This window comes from Enhydra lutris, unplaced genomic scaffold (assembly GCF_002288905.1).
Source record: "Enhydra lutris kenyoni isolate GAN:26980312 unplaced genomic scaffold, ASM228890v2 scaffoldscaffold16, whole genome shotgun sequence".
Classification (NCBI taxonomy): domain Eukaryota; kingdom Metazoa; phylum Chordata; class Mammalia; order Carnivora; family Mustelidae; genus Enhydra; species Enhydra lutris.
This window is the reverse complement of record NW_019154100.1, coordinates 19,980,062-20,002,393: the sequence shown is the minus strand read 5'-3', so window position 1 is coordinate 20,002,393 and position 22,332 is coordinate 19,980,062. Positions and strand designations below refer to the sequence as shown.

General features: G+C 36.9%; 1 protein-coding gene across 3 annotated transcripts in view; it reads right to left on the bottom strand.

Moving 5' to 3' along the window:
* The window catches only part of LOC111147209 (histone deacetylase 9), a 926,500-nt gene that overhangs the window by 130,993 nt on the left and 773,175 nt on the right, over window positions 1-22,332 (bottom strand). For 2 of the 3 annotated variants that reach the window (XM_022503097.1, XM_022503098.1), the window contains exon 23: window positions 3,836-3,954. In XM_022503097.1, coding sequence (XP_022358805.1) covers window positions 3,836-3,954 — 119 coding nt within the window. Of the gene's footprint in view, window positions 1-3,835; window positions 3,955-22,332 lie in introns of those variants that run through there. The other variant, XM_022503100.1, reaches the window with a different exon arrangement.

Below are 22,332 nucleotides of genomic sequence, written 5' to 3'. Positions count from 1 at the left end.
TTAATTTGTTGGAACTATTTGTTGACTGGCTCAACACTCAACTTTTTAGAGACTTATTTTTGGAGGATTGACTAAACAAGGAATTTTTGTACTTCCTCAGGAAAAACACAAAGCTAAGAACGAATTCATTTCTATAGGTACCTACGTCACAAGAGTGCTCTTTCCTTGTCAGACAGACATTCATGGTGGGATAAAAGGAATAAGAGGATAACTAAAAAGGATAAAACATTTTATCAAAAAGAAGATGGTAATTCAAGACTAAGATATGTTATTTGATTTTTTTCACCAACTAATGGGTGTTTTTTACTTGTCCAAATAACATTTATTTATTTGCTGAGGGAAGTAGTTACTATCTCAAAAACTATAAAAATTCCCTCTGAAAAAAGATCATTTTTTTTAATCAGAGATGGGTATCACCTCACAGTGACTTCTGAATTATTCTAAAGGAGGAAAATTATTATTCACATGATAAAAGAAATTTGCATATTCATACTATATGAAGCCAATGAAAGGAGAGAACATATAAATGTCTTGAAAAGGAAGAAAACATACATTTTTCTGCAAATTAACATGAACTGAAGAAACAATTTTTTTTAATGTTGACAACACCATAAGACCAGGGTTGCTGCAATATGATGATTCAATTTTGTTTCATTTTATTGTTGGAACATGGCACTTAATTGTCATGTTAACCTTCTTAAACTGTAACCTAAAGATATCTAGATCTGAATGAGAATATTTTTAAAGGATACGCTGATAATTTCATGGTAAAGCTTGATGTAGTATTTAGGATAGGACATAAAGATACTTACTCCTTTCAGTGTGGGCCTTAGTCCTGGTGGTTAATTGAAAAAACAGATTTTAAATAATGAATTCAGACTATTTCAAACTTTGGCACAAACAAATATGAATATTTTTGTTGTAGAGAATATTTAATATGTAAAGAAATGAGAGGAGAAGAGAGGAAGGAAGAAAATAGTACTAGCCAAGAATCGACTTTAATTTAAATCACCTCTATGGCTACACTGAAATTTTTGTCATAGCATCAAACAAGTCTTCAAAAAAAAATCAGATAACGAATTAGATATCTAAATACAAATATAAGTGAAAACACGAGTTGTTTTGACTTAATTTATCTTTTACTTTTAGGACTATTAAAATTATTTTAAAAGATTTGATGTGCTAAGACCGTAAAATTTTAGCATCTGTGACACAGTATGTAAAAACCACTCTCTAAAATCCTTAGACATTCTACTGGAGCAAGGGTGAGTTTAGGTAAAATGGGAAAACATTAGGTTATGAATTTGTTTCCGTAATTTCTACCTATGTTTTACTGTAGTAATTAGCCCAATTCTAGCTTCATTTTGAGACTCCTCGGAAATGGAGAATGACTTCCAGCATAGACAGTGAAGGTCCACTAGTAATTGCCTATGGAGAACTTTCAGACCAAAGCAACATAAATGCATCTGCCACATGGTTAGAAAAAGAACAAAAAGACCCAGGGGTGAGCAATTTGGGGAGCAACTATACAGCTGTCTAGTAATCCTAACCTCTACCTAGTTATGGCAGCATCTCTAGAAAATATGGCTGGTAAACTCAGGCCTCCATGAGATGATATGTACAAACAGCAGCCCAGATGTGATGCTCTGTGGTTTTTCATTTAAGTATCATGGGACTAGTCAGTGTCTATCACAGCCTGCACCTGGGGAGTTAAGGGTCTGCATCCAACTACTCTGTTCTCAAGCACTTTACAAAACATTTTTCTCTTTAGTGGAAAAAATCCAGTGAAAGCCTCATACAATTTTATCTAAATATGAATTCAGAATAAATATTTTTATCTTAACCCCAATTATTTCAGATGGTAAAATGAATTAGTTTTCTCATCTATGCAATATGTGAACTGTTTTAGGTAGTCTCTACTACCATCTCTTGAGTTCTAGGATTTCCTTTCCTCATCGTGTATCTTTTTCCTAAACTGTAAGTACTCAGAGAGGGACAATTATTAAATCAGTTAAAATTTATGTCTGTCTATTTTTCTTAGGAAACAAATCACCTTGTAAGGAAACATGGTCTGCTGAGTAGAAAAGACACAAGAAGGAAAAACAGGTAAGGAGGGGTGAGGGATTGAAGAGATGATAGACAAACTTAGCTGGAACAATGAAGAGCTTACCCCCAAATGGATAAAGAAACACAACATAATAAAGGTCTCAGTTCATTGTACTGAAGATAAAAGGAGTAGAAACCATGTACCTTAGGTCTATGACTAAAAGAAACCGCACGATTACTACTTTCTATTCTACTTTCCAAGATGACATTTGATATTTGAACTCCACTTGGCAAAAAATGAACAAACAAGCAAACAAAAAGATTAGTTCCTTCCAGCTAGTTCTGAGAAATGGACTCATTACACCTTGCCTCCTTGGCAGGAAGAAACACCCAAATATAGACAGTCCTCCTTCTCGAGGGAGAGTCTTGTATTTAATGGCAAGGAACACCTTTTCTAGATTTCTGTCTTTGTTCCATGTGTTTTCCATTGTTTGGGTATATATCAACTTGAAGTATAAGGTCTTTTCTCTTTATTTAGACTAAACTTGTCACCAGTCTTGATGCTAATTAGGATGCAGTGGGAAGACTGACTTCCCACTAAAGTGGAGTGGAATTCCATGAAGAAAGAAAAGGGATCATAAAGACATCTGATAAAACCAAACACCTCTCTATTCAATTTTACAAACTTGTGAATTATTATGTTTTGTTTGTGTTTGTGGAGTTGCCTCTTTCAATGTGTTTTCAATAGACAACAAGGCACCAAAAACCATGGGTAAATAATAGAAGTTAAAAATAGTTACTACCTAACAATGTTACTGGAACAATTAGAGTGTAGAAAACTCTCTCATATGAGAAGCCAACTAAAAACAAAGGTTGGCATGATGCTGGTTCTTTGGTTCTTTTCAAATTAATAAAACACACTTGCTCTAAACTCATCTCTCTCAGTTAAAACTATTTGGGTTGTTTTGATTTGTTTCCAACCCCCACTAAAATACACAATAACGGATTCTTTGTGCAATTCTGCTTTTTTCCTTCTTCTTTTTTATATATATCCAGAGTACCAGCATACATTTGTATGCATGGGCTATACATATGCCTTATTTTCATACTCAGAGAACATGGGAATTATTTTTGAAGAAAGCCTCTTTCTAGCCAGATTCCATTAGGTCACTTTATTCAAATGCAGTATAACATAAAATTCATTTGTTTTCATCTGGTGTCTAGCTGTTAAGGAACAGAGCCAAAACTTTAACCTTTGCAACACAACAGAAGAGGAGTAGAGAACCTGAGCATTGTCTGTGGGCATGTACAGAGCTTCTGAGCAAGGGGAACTACACTTTTATATTCAAACCTAGAAGACTATAGCATATATTAGGAAAGAGCTATTTTTTACCATATGTACAATGGAATAAAAACAGTGACTTCCATTCTCTTTTCGAAAAGCCCAGGAGCTTTTCTAGACTCATGACCTCTGAAGTCATTTAACATATTTTAAACAGAAGTCCTATCACTTCTGCCTTTAAATAGCAAAATGGGACTCCTGAAAAACATAAAGGTTCTGAAATGCCCCATCAAGTCTACCAAAGGAAACAATTTAATTTTGTTTTTCTTAAGGGCAAACATCCTTACAGAGAGATGAATCTGACAAAGCAATAAACACAATCTGAATTATTTTCAAAAAGCCTTACCTAAGTTTACTAGACACATGTAAAAGGTGCTATCTATTTTAAAGACCTAAAAGAGATTATTACGTTTTAGCATTTCATAAATTTCTAAAAGATATACTCACATTTTGCTGTCACTTTGTACCCCCCCAGAGGAGGAGCATGGCCTTCTAATGCATCAAATCCAGCGGAAACTAGGACCATGTCTGGATCAAACTCTTTGGCCACAGGCGTCACTACAGTCCTGCACAGTAAAAAGGCAACCAGTTACACATGGGAATGGTGAATACCTTTAAAAATTGTGCAATGAAAATGACTTGGCACATCCTCAAGAAGTTCCCAAGAATAAAGAAAAGGGAAAAAGAAAATACTATTTGAATGGATCAAAAACTTATCATTTCCTTACTAGTGAATCACTGTTATTTTAGCATCCCAATTCAGTCTTTTTTCTTTCATCTTTTTTCTCTCTAAATTAAAAAAAAAAATGTTTTGCAGGTACATTCTAAGGCCATCACGTTACATGCACATCTGTGGCTGTTTTACCCCACTGCCTATAAAAAAGTGCTTCTTCCAAGGGAGTGACTAATGTTTTACAGAGGAAAGTCAAAGCTTTAGTGAAAACCCGGCTTGCTCCAGTTAGTGAGAACTTGGTGTAAATTTGAACTATAAATTTCTTTTGAGAAAAAGTTGCTTTTCCAACTTAAAAAAATTTTTTTAAAAAATATTTGTCATGGTAGGGGGTAACTCTTGCAAAGGAAAAATGCGAAATTCCTTTAATAAAATCCAGATTATAATGTTAAGTGAGTCCAAGGTCAGAGACACCAGGAATGTGTTAGTCTCATCCATGACAGCAACCCCTGCTGGCCCTATTCAGACACTTCAGCATCTACCTCTTCAGCCTTCTCAGATCACCCTGACCCCTTTTTCCTTAATGCTGGATTTGAGAGAAAATGACTAATGGATGCTACTAAGCTTCGTAAAATTAAAAAATTAATGTAGGCTTCAAGACCAACTGCCATTATTATTAAGACTCAAATTTCCAAAGACTATTTAATAAGAGCGGGAAAGTGCACACAATAGCAGATTTAAAAAGTGGTAAGGCCTCTGCTGTGTGTTTAGGAGAAATAACTGAACTATTAAAATTGCTATCCTTAAGTAGTGACAAAATTGAGTTCTTTTCATTATTTTATGTTTGCAGATTTCACAGATTTTTAAAGTGACCACATATTAGTTTTACACTTAAAAATTTAACAAGAAGTTGTTGAAATTATAAAACAAAAAATACTTATTTGAAATTCATAAATGAATGAAAAGATAGTTCTCAATTTAGTTTTTTGAAGATTCTCCATACTGTTTTCCATTGTGGCTAGACCCAATAGACAATTCTACCAACAGTACATGAAGTTTCCGTTTTCTCCACACCCACGCCAACATTTGTTGTCTCTTATATTTTTTATGATGGCCATCTAACAGACCTCAGGTAATATCTCATCATGGTGTTAATTTGCATGTCCCTAATCATTAGTGATCTTGAGCATCATTTCATGTACCTGTTGGTCTTATGTATATATTCTCTGGAAAATGTCTATTCAGATCCTTTGGTTCATTTTTAAAAATTGGGTTGTGTTGTTTCTATTGAGTTGTATGAGTTCTTTATATGTTTTGGATATTAACCTCTTATCAGATATATAATTTGCAACTTTTTTTTCCCATTCCATGGGTTGTTTTTTCACTTTGTTGATGGTTCCTTTGCTGGGCAGCATCTTTTTTAGCCTGACATAGTCACACTTCCTTTTTATTTTGTTTCTTGCACTTTAGATATCATATCCAAGTAATTGTTACCAGAGCCCAAGTTAAGAAGCTTTATTCCTATGTTTTCTTCTAAGGGTTTCATGTTTTCAGGACTTACATTTAAGTGTTTAATCCATTTCAAGTTAATTTTTGTAAGTAGTATAAGATATAGGTTCACACATTATTTTATGTGTGAATTTCCAATTATCACAGCACCATTTATTGAAGAGACTGTCCTTTCTTCACTGAGTATTCTTGGCTTCCGTCTCAAATATTAGTTAACTGTATATTCTTGGGCTTATTTCTGGGCTCTGCATTCTGTCCCATTGTTCTATTTTTCTGTGTGTGCGTGTGTGTGTGTGTGTGCGTGCGCACACGTGCTAGTACTATACTGTTTCGATGAACATAGCTTTATAGTATAGCTTGAAATCAGGAAGTGTGATGCTTCCCACTTTCTTCTTTCTCAAGGTTTCTTTGACTATTTGGGGTCTTTTGTGGTTCTATATACATTTTAGGAGTGTTTTTTCCATCTCTAACAATTGCCATTGGAATCTTGATAAGGACTGCAGTGAATCTATATATGGTATTTTATTATTTTTCATACTATTATAAATGGGATTATTTCTTTTTCAGAAAATTCATTGTTAGTGTATAGAATATGCTACTGATTTTTGTATAGTTAATTTTGTATCTTGCAACTTTACTGAATTCACTCATTAGATCTTTAAAAAAAACTATTTATTTGACAGAGAGAGTACAAGCACATGGAGCAGGAGGCAGAAGGAGAGGGAGAAGCAGACTCATTGCTAAGCAGGGAGCTTGCTGTGGGGCTAAATGTGGGGTTTGATCCCAGGACCTGAGGATCATGACCTGAGCTGAAGGCAGAAGCTTAATCGACTGAGTCACCCAGGCACCCCTGTGATGTCAGTTTTAACATCTCCTTTTGCACTTATAATTTTGTTGATTTGGTCTTTTCTCTTTTTCCCTTGGTCTAGATACTGTGTTTGTCAATTTTATTTATATCTTTCCGAAGGAGCAACTCTTACTTTGGTTAACCTTTTCTATTATTTTTTTCTGTTCTTTATTTCATTTATTTCTTCTCCAATCTTCATTATTTCTTCCATTCTGCTAATTTTGGACCAAGTTTGTTCTTTTTATAGTTCCTTAAGTTATAGAATCAGGTTGTTTATTTGGTATCTTTCTTGGTTCTTAATGCAGATGTTTATTATTTATTATTTATTTCCTTTAGAACTGCTTGTGCTGCATCCTGCAGAGCGTGATATGTTGTTTCCATTTTCATTTATCTGAAGAAAACTTTTTATTTCCCCCATTAATTTCTTCTTTGATTCACTCATTTTTCAGGACAGTGTTGTTTAATTTCCACGTGTTCATGAATTTCCCAGGTTTCTTCTTATCATTAATTTCTAGTTTCATGCCATTGAGGTCAAAGAAGATAATTGGTATGACTTTAATCTTCTTGAATTTGTGACTTATATGTGGTCTAATGTATGGTCTATCCTAGAAAATGTTCCATGTGCATTTGAGAAGAATGTGTATTCTGTTGTTGTTGGATAGAATGTTCTATATACATCTGTTACATCCATTTGGTCTATAGCATTGTTCAAGTCTGTTCTTTGCCTATTGATTTTGTCTGTAAGATCTACCTATTTTTAAAAGTGGGGTATTTAAAGCCCTCAACTATTATTGAATTACCATTTATTTCTCCTTTTAGCTCTGTTAGTTTTTGCTTTATATATTTAGGTAATCTAAGGATGGACACATAAGGATTTATAATTATTTTATCCTCTTGATTTATTGACCACCTTATCATTATATAGTGACCTTCTTTGTCTCCTTTTTGCCATTTTCAGTTTAAAGTCTATTTTGTCTGATATAACTACTCCTGCTTTTGTATGGTTACCATTTGCTTAAAATATTTCTTTCCATTATTTCACTCTCAGTCTATGTATGTCTTTAAAGGTAAAGTGAATCTCTGTTAGGCAGAATATTGTTGGTTCCTTTTTCTTTTTTTTCATTTAGCCATTCTATGTATTTTAATTAGATAACTTAATCCATCATATTTATTTTTTAAAATAAAAACTTTAATTGAAGTATAGTTGACATAGAATATTAAATTAGTTTTAAGTGTATAACAGTTGATTCAACAATTACATACATTAGGAAATGTTCATCACAATAAATGTATTACAATATTATTGACTATATACCCTATGGTGTGCTTTTCATCACCATGACTTTTTTATTTTAAAACTGGGAGTCTGTATCTCTTTATCTCCTTCACATATTTCATCCATGTTTAAAGTAATTATTGATAAGGCATACTATTGCCATTTTGTTCTATTTTCTGGTTGTTTTGTAGATCCACTGTTCCTTGTTTCTTATCCTGCTGTCTTTTTTTTGTGTTTTGATATGTTTTGGAATCAGTATGCTTTGACTTCTTTATTGTGTTCTTTTGTGCAATTACTATAGGATTTTCCCCTGCAGTTACTATGAGGCTTACAGAAAATATATTAAACTTCTAACATTTTATTTTAAATCAATAATAATGTCAATTGATTTCATAAAATTAACACTTTTATTTCTCTTCCCCCTCAATTTCAGGTTATTGATGTTACAACTGACTTTTTAAAATATATTGTGTAACTAGTAACAGAGTATTGTAGGTTTGGCTATTTTTATTATGTTCTTTTTTTAACTTTTAAGCTAGAGTTGTGAGTTATGTGCCACTATTAACATATTGCAGAATCTAACTTTGGCTATATATTTACCATTACCAATGAGGTAATACTACCTTTTAACTTTTTTTAGGTTGTCAATTGTTCTTTTACTCCCACTCAAAGAATGCCCTTAAGCATTTCTTATAAAGCAGGTCTGGTGGTAATGAACTCCCTCAGCTTTTGTTTGTTCAGAAACATCTTTATCTCTCTTTTGTTTCTGAATGACAGCTTCACCAGGTACAGAATTCCTGGCTGACAGCTATTTTCTTTCAATATTTTGAATATACTGTCCCATTCTCTTCTGGCTTGAAAAGTTTCTCTTGAAAAATCTGATAGTCTTATTGGGGTTCTCTTGTATGGAACGTCTCTTCTCTTGCTGTTCTTAAAACTCTTTGTTTTTGACTTTTGACAGCTTACTTACAATATATTTCAGTTTATCCCTATTTGTGTTCAACCAATTTGGGGTCCTTTGGGCCTCATGAATCTGGATGTCCACTTCTTTCCCCAGGTTTGGAACATTTTCAGTCTTTATTGTTTTAAATTATATGTTCTATCCCCTTTACCTTCTCTTCTCTTTCTAGAATTCCCATAATGTGAACATTGTTTCTTTTCATTGTGCCCCATAATTCTTATTGGCTTTTTTTTTTTTTTTTTCCCACTCTTTTTGCACCTCTAGGTAATTTCATATATATTCTTTCTTCTGCAATGTGGAGTCTACTTTTGAAACTCTCTTTTGAGTTTTTCAGTTCAGTTATTGTATTTTTCAATTCTAGGATTTTTTGGTTTTGATGGTCATTTCCTTGCTGACCTCATTTTGTTCATGCACTGTTTTCCATAATTTCTTGAAGTTGTCTGTGTCTTCTTGTAGTTCACTAACCTTCCATATGAGGATTATTCTGAATTCTCTGTCTGGTACTACACAGATCTCCATTTATTTATAGAGACAATTATTGGAGCTTTACAAGTTTCATTTGGTAGTATCACATTTACTTGGATTTTTTGTAAGCCTTGATTGCTTATGTTGGTATCTGCATGTATGAGTAATGATCCTCCTCTCTCAGACTTTACTGTTTTGCTTTGGCAGAGACTGTTCTTCACCAGTAAGCTCAGTTTGGGTCTGCAGGTGTGTCAACTGGTAATGTCCATGGGCAGATGGGGTCTGCTATTATGGTCTATTTTGGGGAAAGGCAACTGTTTGAGCTCCGAGGTTAGGGATGGGGAGGTGTGCCACTGGCTGAGAACAGCTGGGTAAAACTGCTGCTTGGTTCCCCACCCATGTAAGGCTATAAGATGAGCTCCACAGTGGCCTGGATTCTCTAGCCCTGGCAAGGAAACATTATGAGAACAAGGGCCTATATAGCTTGTTTGGCAATATGAACTGAAATTGTGCCCCACAGGGTTAATGAGGATGAAACTGGCAGAAAATTTACAGCTTGGTTTCAGAGAACTGTTTCCCCCAGCTACTGTGCCTCTCAGACCCCACTAAAAATCCACTAGGTGTCTCTGTAGAAGCCTGGACTCAAGGTCAATGGATAATATTCTAGCTATGAACATGCATTGTATGGCCCTGCATTCTTTACCTAAGATGAGCCCAAACCTTCTCCAGTTTATACCAGCTCTCAGAGCATAACCATAGCTCCTTCTCCTTGTCCTAAGATAACCTCCTGATGTCAAAGAGCTGAATTTTGCCTTGTTCTGATGTTAAGTGGACATGTGATGTATGTTACATCCGTTTGCTAAGTGTGCACGCTCCATCTTTTCTTATGAATACTCGTAAGTTTCCTGGCCCTTTTAAGTCAATATGTGTGTTGGGGCACTTGGGTGGCTCAGCCAGTTAAGCATCTGCCTTTGGCTCAGGTCATGATCCCAGGGTCCTGAGACTGAGCCCCATGTCAGGCTCTCCAGTCAACAGGGAGTCTGCTTCTCCCTCACCCTCTGCCTTCCCCCCAACTCATGTGTGCTCCCTCTCTCAAATAAATAAATAAAATACTTAAAGAAAATCAGTATGTGTGTGATCTCAACTTCTATAATTATAAAAAGAAAGTTATTCTCTCCCCTTCAGGGAGGTGGATTTGAGGCTTGCCCTCCCACACCCATCTCCTCATTTGGCTGCCTCTAAAATAAATCATTCCCTTGCTACATACCTGATAGATCAGTGATTGATTTCATTATGCATCGGGCAGATGGACCTGCGTTCAGTTACAGAATCAAGCCAGAGTTTTCTCTGGTCAGTTGAATCTACCAGTTTTGCTCTGCAGATGGGGAAGCCATGAGCCATGCTCAAGTGCCACATTTTTAAGCGCTGTACTAGGGCTGTTGAACGGGCTATGCAATTTCCCATGTGCTCTGGTTAGGTTAACTGGTCAAACAGGCTGAAGACTGCATTCAGCTATAAGTAAAGATAAAATTATGTTCCCCACAATGGCACAGAAGGAAAAGCAGCTTGAAAGCCAAGTATAAGACTCTTTGTTGTCTTAATATAAGCCAATTAGCAACCTCCAAATCCCTGATCATACATGGCCACTGGATTTGCTATGCAGACTATTATCTCTGCCCACCCATCTCATGGTTTAAGTGCCACTGTGCTGCACATTCTCCAGGAACTGTCTTTAGCTCTTCTTGTCAGATAGGACAGAAAGACACTCTCTACCGTAGGTGAAGCTGTCTCAGCTCCCTTGCCTGGGTGGCAGTGGGGGGGCCAGGGTAGCTCCAGACAACTTTCAATTTCCCAGATAGATTCTATCTTTCGGAAAGGTCAGGAAGCTACCCTTAGCCTTGGATATGAATTAATTCATCTTCCTGTCTGTGTATGACGGGAAAGCTCCACTTCTGGTACTGGCTTTGCTTTGGGGGCAATCAGCTCTGCCTGCCCACCTCTCAGGATAAATGCCTTTGGGCCATAACTTCCAGGAAATGCCTCCAGCCATTCTGGTCAAATGGGGCCAGAAGATACTTGCTGCAGTGGGCAGGACTGCATGCAATTCAACTCCTTGTCTGAGCCTTGACAAACCTGGCTCTAGGGCCTACAAAACTCCTTTGAGGATCTGAATCAGGTGGATCTACACAGCATCTTCTCTGGTCAGAGTGTACTCCTGACTTGGTTCTGCAGATGAGCAAAACACCTGGTAGGGACTACTACTTGGGTACTGCAGGTATGAATGTGGGCTGCCCAAATCTGTGTTGTCGTTGTTGCAAGACCCTCCCTTCTCTATCTACCACAGTCAGATTCTCAGTGGTTGTGCCCCACCCATTTCCCTATAATCCCTGTGGTGTGAGGTCAGAGTAGGGGCTCCTGCAAAACAATCCACAGTGTTGAGGTATTGTCCCCTCTGCAGTCAAATGCTCTACCACTGAGCTATACCCCCAGTATTGTCCCCTCTGGATTCTCTTTTCTCACTAAAGGAACCAGAGGCTTGGGGGAGACCTCTCTGTGTGGTGATGTGCCATCCTGGGTTAAGAGCAATGTGGTCAATGTATAGCCACTTCTCTTACTTTTCTAATGCAGTCTATCTTGGTCTCTGTAGTGCAGTGTAGTGCTTCAGTTTTACCCCCATGTTCTAGAATACTCTCAGTGGTGTCTTTTCCTTGAATACTTGTTAGTTGTTCTTGTGAGGGGGAGCAAAGTCAGGGACAACCTGTGTACCCATGTTGATTATGTCACTGCTTGGGAAACTTGTCCAAATTTAGAATCTCCTATCCATCCAAACTGCCAATCAAAATTGAGAGTAGAATAATCAAGTTTCAGACATTCAAACTCTTAAAAAAAATAGTATCTTAAAAACTTTTTAAAAAGGTGGGGGCAAGGGGCACCTTGCTGGCTTAGTTGGTGGAGTATGTAACTCTTGATCTCAGGGCTGTGAGTTTGAGACTCACATTGGGTATAGAGATTACTTAAAAAAATAAAATCTTGGAGCACCCAACTGGGTGGCTCAGTTGGTTAAACATCTGCCTTCGGCTCAGGTCATGATCTCGGGGTCTAGGGATGGAACCCTGTACCCAGATCCCTGCTCAGCATAGAGTTTGCTTTTCCCTCTCTCTCTGGCCCTCTCCCCCACTTATGCTCATTCTCCCTCACAAATAAATACATAAATAAAATCTTCAAAAAAAAATAGGGGTGCCTGAGTGGCTCAGCTGGTTAAGCATCTGGGCTTCGGCTCAGGTTGTGGTCCCAGGATGCTGGGATGGAGCCCTGTGGTTGGCTCCCTGCTCAGCAGGGATCCTGCTTCTCCCTGCCTGATGCTACCCCTGCTTGTGTGTCTGTGCATTCTATCAAATAAATAAAATCTCAAAAAAAAAAAAAATCTTAAAAAAAATAAAATAACATCTCTCCCAAATATTTTCATAGGAAGGTACTGGCTGATAAACTCCATTAAAATGAAGGCATAAACTATGAAAGAATAAGACACAAACCATTCACGCTGTCAAAATATTTTTTAAACGTCAATTTTTGCCAAAATTGAAAGAAACTTACTCTTACTTTAGACAAAATAGGAGAAAGGTCCGTGGAATGAAATAGGTTTCATTTTAATGCAACTATTTTGTTAATAAAGACATCTTACCCACTTACAGGAAAATTAGATCTATTTATCCATATATCTCCAAATATACAGAATCTACTAGCTTCCATCTGAAGAAAATGTCACTTTTATTATATACATCATTCCTGAATTCACAAAAATGGTTCTTGCAATTTCACACAGGCTTTCAAAATGCTCTATCTTGCAGGACTAATCCCATATACTTGAATTTACTCCAAAAATTTTTAAAAGTGGAAAATGAGAAAAACATACATGCCCAGAATTGTGTCTGAGTGGTAGACGTTTGCTGAATGAATTAATGACGCATAATTCTAAGAGCTGTGATGCTATGCTACAATATATGCTGTGTACTGAAGAAATACATGGTAACAGGTGTTTAACATTGGTATTGGTAAGGTTCAATCATTTACTTCAACAAGTATATAATGAGTGTCTACTACGTTACAAACTCAAGTATATAATGAGTGTCTACTATGTTACAAACTCTTTTGCCTTAAAGATATGCTAAATTTTGAACTGAATCTTTATTTTCCAATTGTTGACTTCAAAGTATTTCATGCTCAGTTCTGTGATAAACTGATGAAACTACGACACCACAGATCTCTTATTGTGGCAATTATTTTAGCAATGTACATGAAAGTGTACTCTTCTGTTTATGCCAGTGTAGACTGATTTTTAATTCAAAAGGTCTATAATGTCTGAAAGATTGATGAAAGATTAAAAAGCACATTTAGGTAAACATAAATAGGAAAAACTGTAATTTTTCTTAAATAGAACAAATCCTCAAAGGCATTCATTTAAATTTTATCTGAAAAATTAGGTTTTCTGGTTAAAGAAAGCAAACAAAGTATATGTGTTTGTCTCCCATCTTTCCCTATATCCCACTGACAGGAAAGCATAAGAAAAATATATATATATAAATTCATGGTTTTAAATATATATCAGGCAAACAGTTAAAGAAATAACTTTAGGTATGTGTGTATGTGTGTATGCATGGATTAGTATGTATTTCCTACAATCAGTGGCAGCCTAGTAGCAAAGAGCACCATTAGTACCCAGATCTTGTTTTCTAATATAGATCTCCAATAAAAGGATCCAAGGATCCTTGGAAAAGTGATTGATTCCAAGACTGTGTTAGGGAAAATACCAGCTGTTTCTGAACATCTTGTGGTGATCGAAAACAATGAAATGCTCAATTAAAGATAAGGACATGTCAATAGGGCATACAACTTAATGTGAAGAGCTCCCAATGGCCAAATCTATGACAATCTGAGGAACAAAATAACTAATGACAGTATTGGATTATAATCAGTAGAGTCAAGTAAGTATCTGTGTGTCCACAGAGAGACTAAAAATAATGGAATAGAGAAGAAATAGCTCTGCCTGACAGAAAACTTTCAGGTAGCAAGTACAGAAGAAATGAAGGAAATAGAAAATCACTGTTTGAATAAGACAGAAATAACTGGTACAGGCAAGGGCCATGGAAGGATGCTGAAATTACTGGGTAATAGTTTGCAAAGAAAGATGCTGTTTGCATAATATCTACCAAACTATCTTTCCCAAGATATTCTAAAGAAAAAAAAAACTTTAAAATGAAGAAATCTGCAGATACCATAATAAAGTGATCAAGGTTAATATCCCTTATGATAAGACATGTCAACATCAATAGTCCCTGATATGATACACGAGAAAGGCTGACCAGTTCTATAGTATTCTTGCAAAAATATATATAACCTCAAATTTAATAATGAGAAAACATCAGACAAACCTAAATTGAAGGATATTTGACTAAATAACTAACCAGTATACTTGAAAGTCATGGCTAGAAAGAAATTAGGAAAGATTAAGGAATTGGTACAGATTGGAGGAGACTAAGAAGACATGACATCTAAGTGCAGTGTAAGATTCTAGATTGGATCCTACAATAGGAAAAGGACATTAGTGGACAAACTGTGGTCTCATATAAAATCAGTGACCTAACTAACAGTATTGTATAAATTTAATATCTTGTAAATATCTAACATCAGGGGAAACTGAGTGTAGGATATATAAGAAGTTAGTGCTATCCTTACAACTTGCCTGGAAATCCAATAGTATTTTAAAATAAAATGTTACCAAGTATCAGAATACAAAAAAATAATTTATGACAATAAAAGAGGAAAGAAGGAAAGAAGAAAAAGAAGGAAAGAAGGAAAAATTTACAGAGATTTTTTAGAAAAGATATATTTACTTATTTTAGAGAGAGAGTGTACAAGTTTGAGGGGTGGAGAGGGAGAGACAGAATCTGAAACAGTCTCCCACTGAGTGCAGAGCCTGATGCTCGCTGTACTCGGGGCCTGACACAGGAATGGATCTCAAGACTCTGAGATTATGACCTGAGCTGAAATCAAGAGTCAGACACTTAACTGACTGAGCCACCCCAGCACCCCAACAGAGATTTTTTAACAAATTTCTAGAAGAGAGAAATTGACTAGGTACACACTGAAAAAAAAAAAAAATGAAACAAACAAAAGCTACTACCCTGCATACACCCTCATGGGACCACAGAAGAAATGGGAGATACTCCCACCCAATGGAACTCCAGTAAAGAATCATGTGTGGTAAAAGAAAAGAGGGAAGACTGAAAAGAAGAGATTAAAGAAATGCTAGTTGGTTAAGAAGACCAGAACTATATTTCAGCACCTTAATTACTTTCCCTCTCTTTACCAGCAACCAGTGTTTAATACCAGGCAGAACATTCAGATGATTCTCTTAAGAAAAGAAGGTGTGGGGAGAAAGCCAAAGCTTCTAGTGTAGATACTGTTGCCCCAAAATAGTCTTCTTTATTTTGTCATTTAGGGAGATTCAGAGACCATGAGCCATCTTCTGGAATGCTAACCCCAAAGTGGGGCTTGGTGGTCCACGTACTCCATCATGCCACACCAACTGACACAGAACTCCCATTTGACCCATTTATACAACCACAGGAAAATCTGACACCAGTTACTACTTTCAAAAAACCATCAATGGCAAAGCAGAAATTTCCTGGCATATAAGGAGCACCAGTAGTATGAAGAAAGAAAAAAGATTAAAATAAACATAAATATAAATAACTCTGAAGAAATCAGAGACAGTTCAAGCAACTGAAATAATAACCTCAAAGAGATTCAGAAAAATATTTTATCTTTAAAACGCAGACAGGCTGATATGAAAGAGAAACATCAAAGAACAAAGGAAGCAATTAATGATAAAAACTACAATTGCACAAACTAGTAGAAGCTCTGAAAAAATAAAATTAAAGTAATTCCTCCTAAATGGAAGCAAACAGACAAAACATAAGTGGGAAAATATGAGACAAAAGGATTAATGCCGAAGTCCTATCTTTAAACAACAGGGTCCCTAAGAATGCTGAGAAAGAGGGGAGGAAATTTTCAACTAATAACAGAAGATAGTGCTTAGGAATTGAAAAATGACTTAAGGCTACATATTTGGTAAGTCCAACTGATGCAAAACCTTATGCATAAAAGCATATACACACTTTTATACATATTCTCATGAAACTTCAAAACCCCAGGGATCCTTAAGAAAGAAAAAAGTCATACTCAAAAGAGATCAAGAAGGAGACTGACTGGAGTCCCAATCAGCAACAGTGAATACCCTCACATTCTGAGGGAAATTATTTTTAAACTCTAATTCTGCTTCTAGCTATTACTACTAATATTCAAGTATGTTAAATTGAATAAGAATACTTTAAGACATATAAGGACTCAGAAATTTAATTCCAAGACACCCTTTCCGAATAACTTATTTAAGAATGTACTCCTGTAAATCAAGGAAGTAAACCAAAGAAACAGAGAAGCATAGGACTAAAGTAGTGTATGTATCACAGGAGAATGATAGAGTCCAAGGACCTGATGATTTGTATGTGTATTTCTTTGCTAGAAAACAAACTACTAAAGCAATAATGATAGCGTATCTGCTTTCTCATCTCCAACTGACCACTGGAGATTCTGTCATAGGAGAAACGAATCCCATTTTGGTTTTATTTCTGTGAACTGTGATTCTTTTTTTTTTTTTTTTAAAGATTTTATTTATTTATTTACAGACAGAGATCACAAGCAGGCAGAGAGGCAGGCAGAGAGAGAGAGGAAGAAGCAGGCTCCCCGCCGAGCAGAGAGCCTGATATGGGGCTCGATCCCAGGACCCTGAGATCATGATCTGAGCCGAAGGCAGAGGTTTTAACTCACTGAGCCACCCAGGTGCCCTGTGAACTGTGATTCTAATTCAGAATCTCCTCAGTTGGAATCAGATCTCCGGATTTATTTCGTCTCTAGTCAATGGTCAAAGAATTGATTGCACTGACATTGAATCATGTGCTTTATTTAGGCTGAGTCACGCTAGTGATTTCCCATGATTCACTGAGGTGTGTGTGAAGTAAACATACATGATGTTGTCCACTCATATGGCATGCTCAGTGCAAGGGAGCACAGATTTGGCTTTGAGAAAAACAAAAAAGTTAGATTCTTCAGCCTTAAGTGCAAAATTTAAAGCATTTCAAAGCTTTATAATCTACAGAATTATCAATATTTTTGTAGACTTTCAGAAGTCTTTTATTGAGCCCCTGTTGTATCAGAGGCACTGGGATTGTGTTGAGATTCAAAGATAAGAACAAATTGTAGTTCTGCCCTAAAGGAGTTCATAACTTAGAAGGAAACATGTTTTTGCAGTATGGCATGGCACAAGCTCAGTCATAAACAATGTACCAAAAGACAGAAGGGCAGTCAACAGGGATGAAGAGTATAAAGAAAGTCCTCCAGAAGAAAAAACATGAAAAGTGAATTTGGACATTAGTGTAAGAGGTTGGCAGGAAGAAAAAAGTAGAGAGAGCAGTTCAGGCAGATACACTAGCAAGGGAAAAGTTGTGGGCATTTGAAAGGGCATGGAGACTTGTGACAAATATGATATGACTGGAGCATATTGTACATATGGGGTAGCAGTAGCAGAGAAGGTTATAAAAGGCATGCAGTACCCAGCCCTGGCTGAAAGAGGACCAGGAGAGCTTGATGTTGAAGAAACCAGGGGCCATGAAGATGGTGGTGACAAGTGTTTCAGGAACTGAAAAACTGACTGAAGTATAAGTGCATCACACAGTTCATTCGATTCATTTTCTTTACTCATCAAACCTTTTCCAGCTTCCTGGGACATTCCAGGCACTACTGTAGGTAGGGTTTGTAGCGAACAAAGTCCCCGATCTCTTGCCTTCATCGAGTTTACATTCTAATAGAGGAGAAAGACAGTGTATAAATAAACAAGAAAGCATGTAAGTAAGGGTTACGGTGAAAAATAAACATGAAGTCATGGGAGGTAGTGCAAGTTAAGTATGGATATGGAGAAGGCCGCTCTGAGCTGGTGACAGTGGAACAAAGCTGCACTGTATGAAGTGAGGAGGTAGGTCAAGTGATTTATGGATGAAAAACACTGGCTTGTGGGAATAGTAAATGCACAGGACTTGAAGTGGGAGGTCTTTCGTGTATTCACAAGGACCACAAGGAGGCAATTATGGCTGATATCAAATGAATAAAGGAAAGACAGTTGGAAATGGGGTCAGAAAGGTGGCATAAAGCCAGTTCACACAGCGCCTCATAGGCCATTGCAGGACTTTGGATTTCATTCTGAACAAGAAAGGAAACTGCAAAGTTTTGAGTAGAACAGTGACAAGATCTGATTTATATCATTTCTGTCCTCATCAACTAAACTAAGTATTTTAAAGTGTCTTTTAGAATTAAGAGGTGTTTTTGACCTCTGAGGCAGCAGATTCTGATCCCCTATATAATTCATAATGGCATATTATAATCATAAATATGAATTACGGGTGAAAATCCAAGCCTATACTTTTCTTTGTATTTTAATTGTAGGTTACCACTTAAAAGTATCAGATTATAAAACTGCACATTTTTTAAAATATTTTATTTATTTATTTGACAGAGAGATAGAGAGCACAAATAGGCAGAGCAGCAGGCAGAGAGAGAGGGAGAAGCAGGCTCTCTGCTGAGCAGGGAGCCCGATGTGGGACTTGATCGCCAGACCCTGAGATCATGACCTGAGCTGAAGGCAGCCACTTAACCGACTGAGCCACCCAGGTGCCCCCAAAACTGCACATTTTCAAATGGTACAAGGACTTCTGTTCCTTTTAGATTTTTCTCACAAAAACAAAATGCACATTACAGTGTGCACACATTTTCGGATTCCATCTGTATATGTTTGTGCATGAAGAGCAGGAGAAGGATGCTCCCAAGAAAAACTCTTCGTAACAGTTCATGCCTGGACAAGTGATGAAGACAGCATATCAAAGAACAGCTGCTAAACAGATTCTAGGCAGTGATTGTGGTGGCTGGTGCCTCAGGATGTCCCTCAGCACCTCACTCATCACTAGACCAGCCCCCTTTGGGGGATGCACCAAGGGAAGGGATATTACGGATATCTGTGGAAGAAGGTCAGCTCTGGAAGCTCTAAGCACACCAGGTATACTGGTGTTGTCTACCAGACCCACCAGTCCCAACTTCAGTAAGTCCTGCTCTTCCTCCTTAATTTCCACCTTCCATTTCCTCACACACCCAACAAAGACACACTCACACATATATTGTCCCTTTCTATCACCACCTTCTGTTTTCTTTATTGCCTCAATTTTTCATCTTCAGTGGTTCCCTTTCTCTTATACCCATCTCCAGTCCATTATGAAAGTCTTTTGTCTACACATTCAAACTATATCCAGTAACCTACCACATCTCAACACTTCCTTTGCCATTACCCTGGCCTGTGCCAACACCTCTTATCTCAATTAGAACAACAGCCTCCTAGGAGGTATCCCTATTATCTCTTTTACCTACTTTGTACTCCATTCTCAACACGGCAGCAGGTTGTTATGTTTAGCATATCAGATCCCAGCTATTTTTCTCAGGGTCAAAATGAAGGTTTTTTAAGTGGCTTGCAAGTCTCTGCACAATGAGGCTGCCCAGCATCAATCTGATCCCATCTCTTCCAACAGTCCACCAGGACTCCATTCACAAACAGTATGGACGTATTCTGGCCATCAGGATTTTTTTTTTTTTTTAAAGATTTTATTTATTTATTTGACAGAGAGAGATCTCAAGCAGGCAGAGAGCAGGCAGAGAGAGAGGAGGAAGCAGGCTCCCTGCTGAGCAGAGAGCCCGATGCGGGGCTCGATCCCAGGACCCTGAGATCATGACCCCAGCCGAAGGCAGCAGCCCAACCCACTGAACAACCCAGGCGCCCCTGGCCATCAGGATTTTTACACTGGCTACTCCCTCTGCCTGGAGTGCTCTTTCCCAGATGGATAACTCCCTCCCCTCCCTCAAATCTTTGCTCAGGTATCATGAACAAAGGGCAGTAAGACCTTTTCCTGATACTCTTCCCCACACTTACCCCACCTCCTTCATTCCTAACTTTTTTATTCTGCTCTTTTTTCCCCCATAACACTTACTATCTTCCAAAGTGATACATGATTTACTTATTATGTTCACTGTGTATTTTATTATCTGATTCTCCCCAGTAGATGCAAGTTCCCCAAGGGAAGAAGTTGTTTGCCTCTTTGTTGAAAGATGTATCTCACAGACCTAAAATAGTACTTCCCACATGGTGGGTACTCAATAAATAGTTGTTGAACGGAATGCCAAATGATAACCTCTCTGGTTTTTCATGTTTTTGGCTCAGGTTTTCTTAGTCCCTCACTCTTCTTCAGCCTCTGCTCATTTCACAAATATACTTAAAATGCTTCTTTTAGTGAAAGGCCATCTACATTTCTTTTGTCATGTCATTGTATATGAGCTTTGAGTCTAATCATCAAATAATCCCAAGTTCCTCTCTTGGCCAGCTGGTTACAAAACTGTCCAAGCATAAAAACAGAATAGGAATAATTATAAGAATATGCAAAAACCCATTTAATTAATATTTAATCTAGACATTATACTAATGAGAAAAAAAGGAAAAATGGGACTAAAAAGTCTTCACAACTTCAGAAGATGTAGTGTATATGTGGATTCTATTTCCTCATATAATGTTCTGTTTTCCTCTCAGGCGTCTATATGGCTTTTTCTGCCTCAATAATTCTGCTCAATATGAATTTCCTCTTAGCCTATTTTTGTTGACCAATTTAGATATGATTCTCAGTGTCTAGTTGTTTTATATTTGTACATATTAAGCATTAAAATAGGAACTCTGCCAGTGCAAAAGACATTATTCTCTAACCATTTTGCTTTGATGAGCACTACAACATTTCATGAAAGAGAGGGAGAAAGGGAAAGGTGGGGTTTCTACAAAAGCCTTCAAAAAAGGGGACCAAATTCTGCAATGTTTTCCACTGCATACCACTTCAAAATTGAATTATCTAGCTTTGGTGTACAACTGTAATGAAGTAGGAAGATTGATGGACAACCAACTCAATAATACCTGGTTTCTGTTCTTGCCACTCATAACTGTGTGACCTTAGTAAACTGTCTTTCCTCAGCTATTAGTTTCTTCAACAAAAAAAATGGAGCTTCACTGAGATGGTCTCTGCATTTTAAAAGAATGTTTTTAAAAGAATGAAATTTTGATGAGAACAAGAAAACTATGTATGAACAGCACTTTCAAAAGCATAATAATAGGTCTAAGATCTCATATTACTTCATTTAAATATGTGTGTATATCATAATACCTCACAATATATTCTAACAGGAACATGTATATTCTAACCAAATATGTGCATACATGTACTTAATGCAATAATATTTATATATTCCTAGTCTAAAAAGCTTATTCTTTTAATTAGAGCTCCAAATGTGACTTTTTAAAAAAAAGATTTTATTTATTTTATTTGACAGTCAGAGATCACAAGTAGTCAGAGAAAGGCAGAGAGAGAGGAGGGGAAGCAGGCTCCCTGCTGAGCAGAGAGCCCAAAGGATGCGATGGATGTGGGGCTCGATCCCAGGACCCTAGGATCACGACCTGAGCGAAGGCAGAGGCTTTAACCCACTGAACCACCCAGGCACCCCCAAATGTGACATTTAATAAGTTTATATTTCTTCAGAATATTAAAATGCCAATGCTAAGTTTAGAACTCAGTCATTAAAAAAGAATGAAGAGTTGAAGGGACTAAGGGACTTTCCTTACCTAAGATGTGTCATATGAACAGTAATAGTTCTTACTGATTCAGAGCTATTACTCAATGTGTCTTTGAACTGAGAGTTGGGAAGAAAATCTTTCCAAACAGTCGCTCTTCCTGGCTTTGGGACACTGTCAGTGAAGGTCATGTTATTATACTCAGAGTATTATATTTTCTATTCCTCTGTATATGGAATGATGCTGGCTTCCTAAGCAAAATCCTATACTCGGGCATAACAAGCTGGGCAAATTATAAATTGCTAGTTTATCAAAATGGATAAAGTGAATCTTATGTAATTACCATAGAGAAACATAGTGGTAATGGAATTAACAGATTTTTGCTTTTGTTGAACTCTATGTAAAAACTTAGTCTAAAAAAAATTAACAGAGCAGAATTAGGAAACTGAGACAGGATTA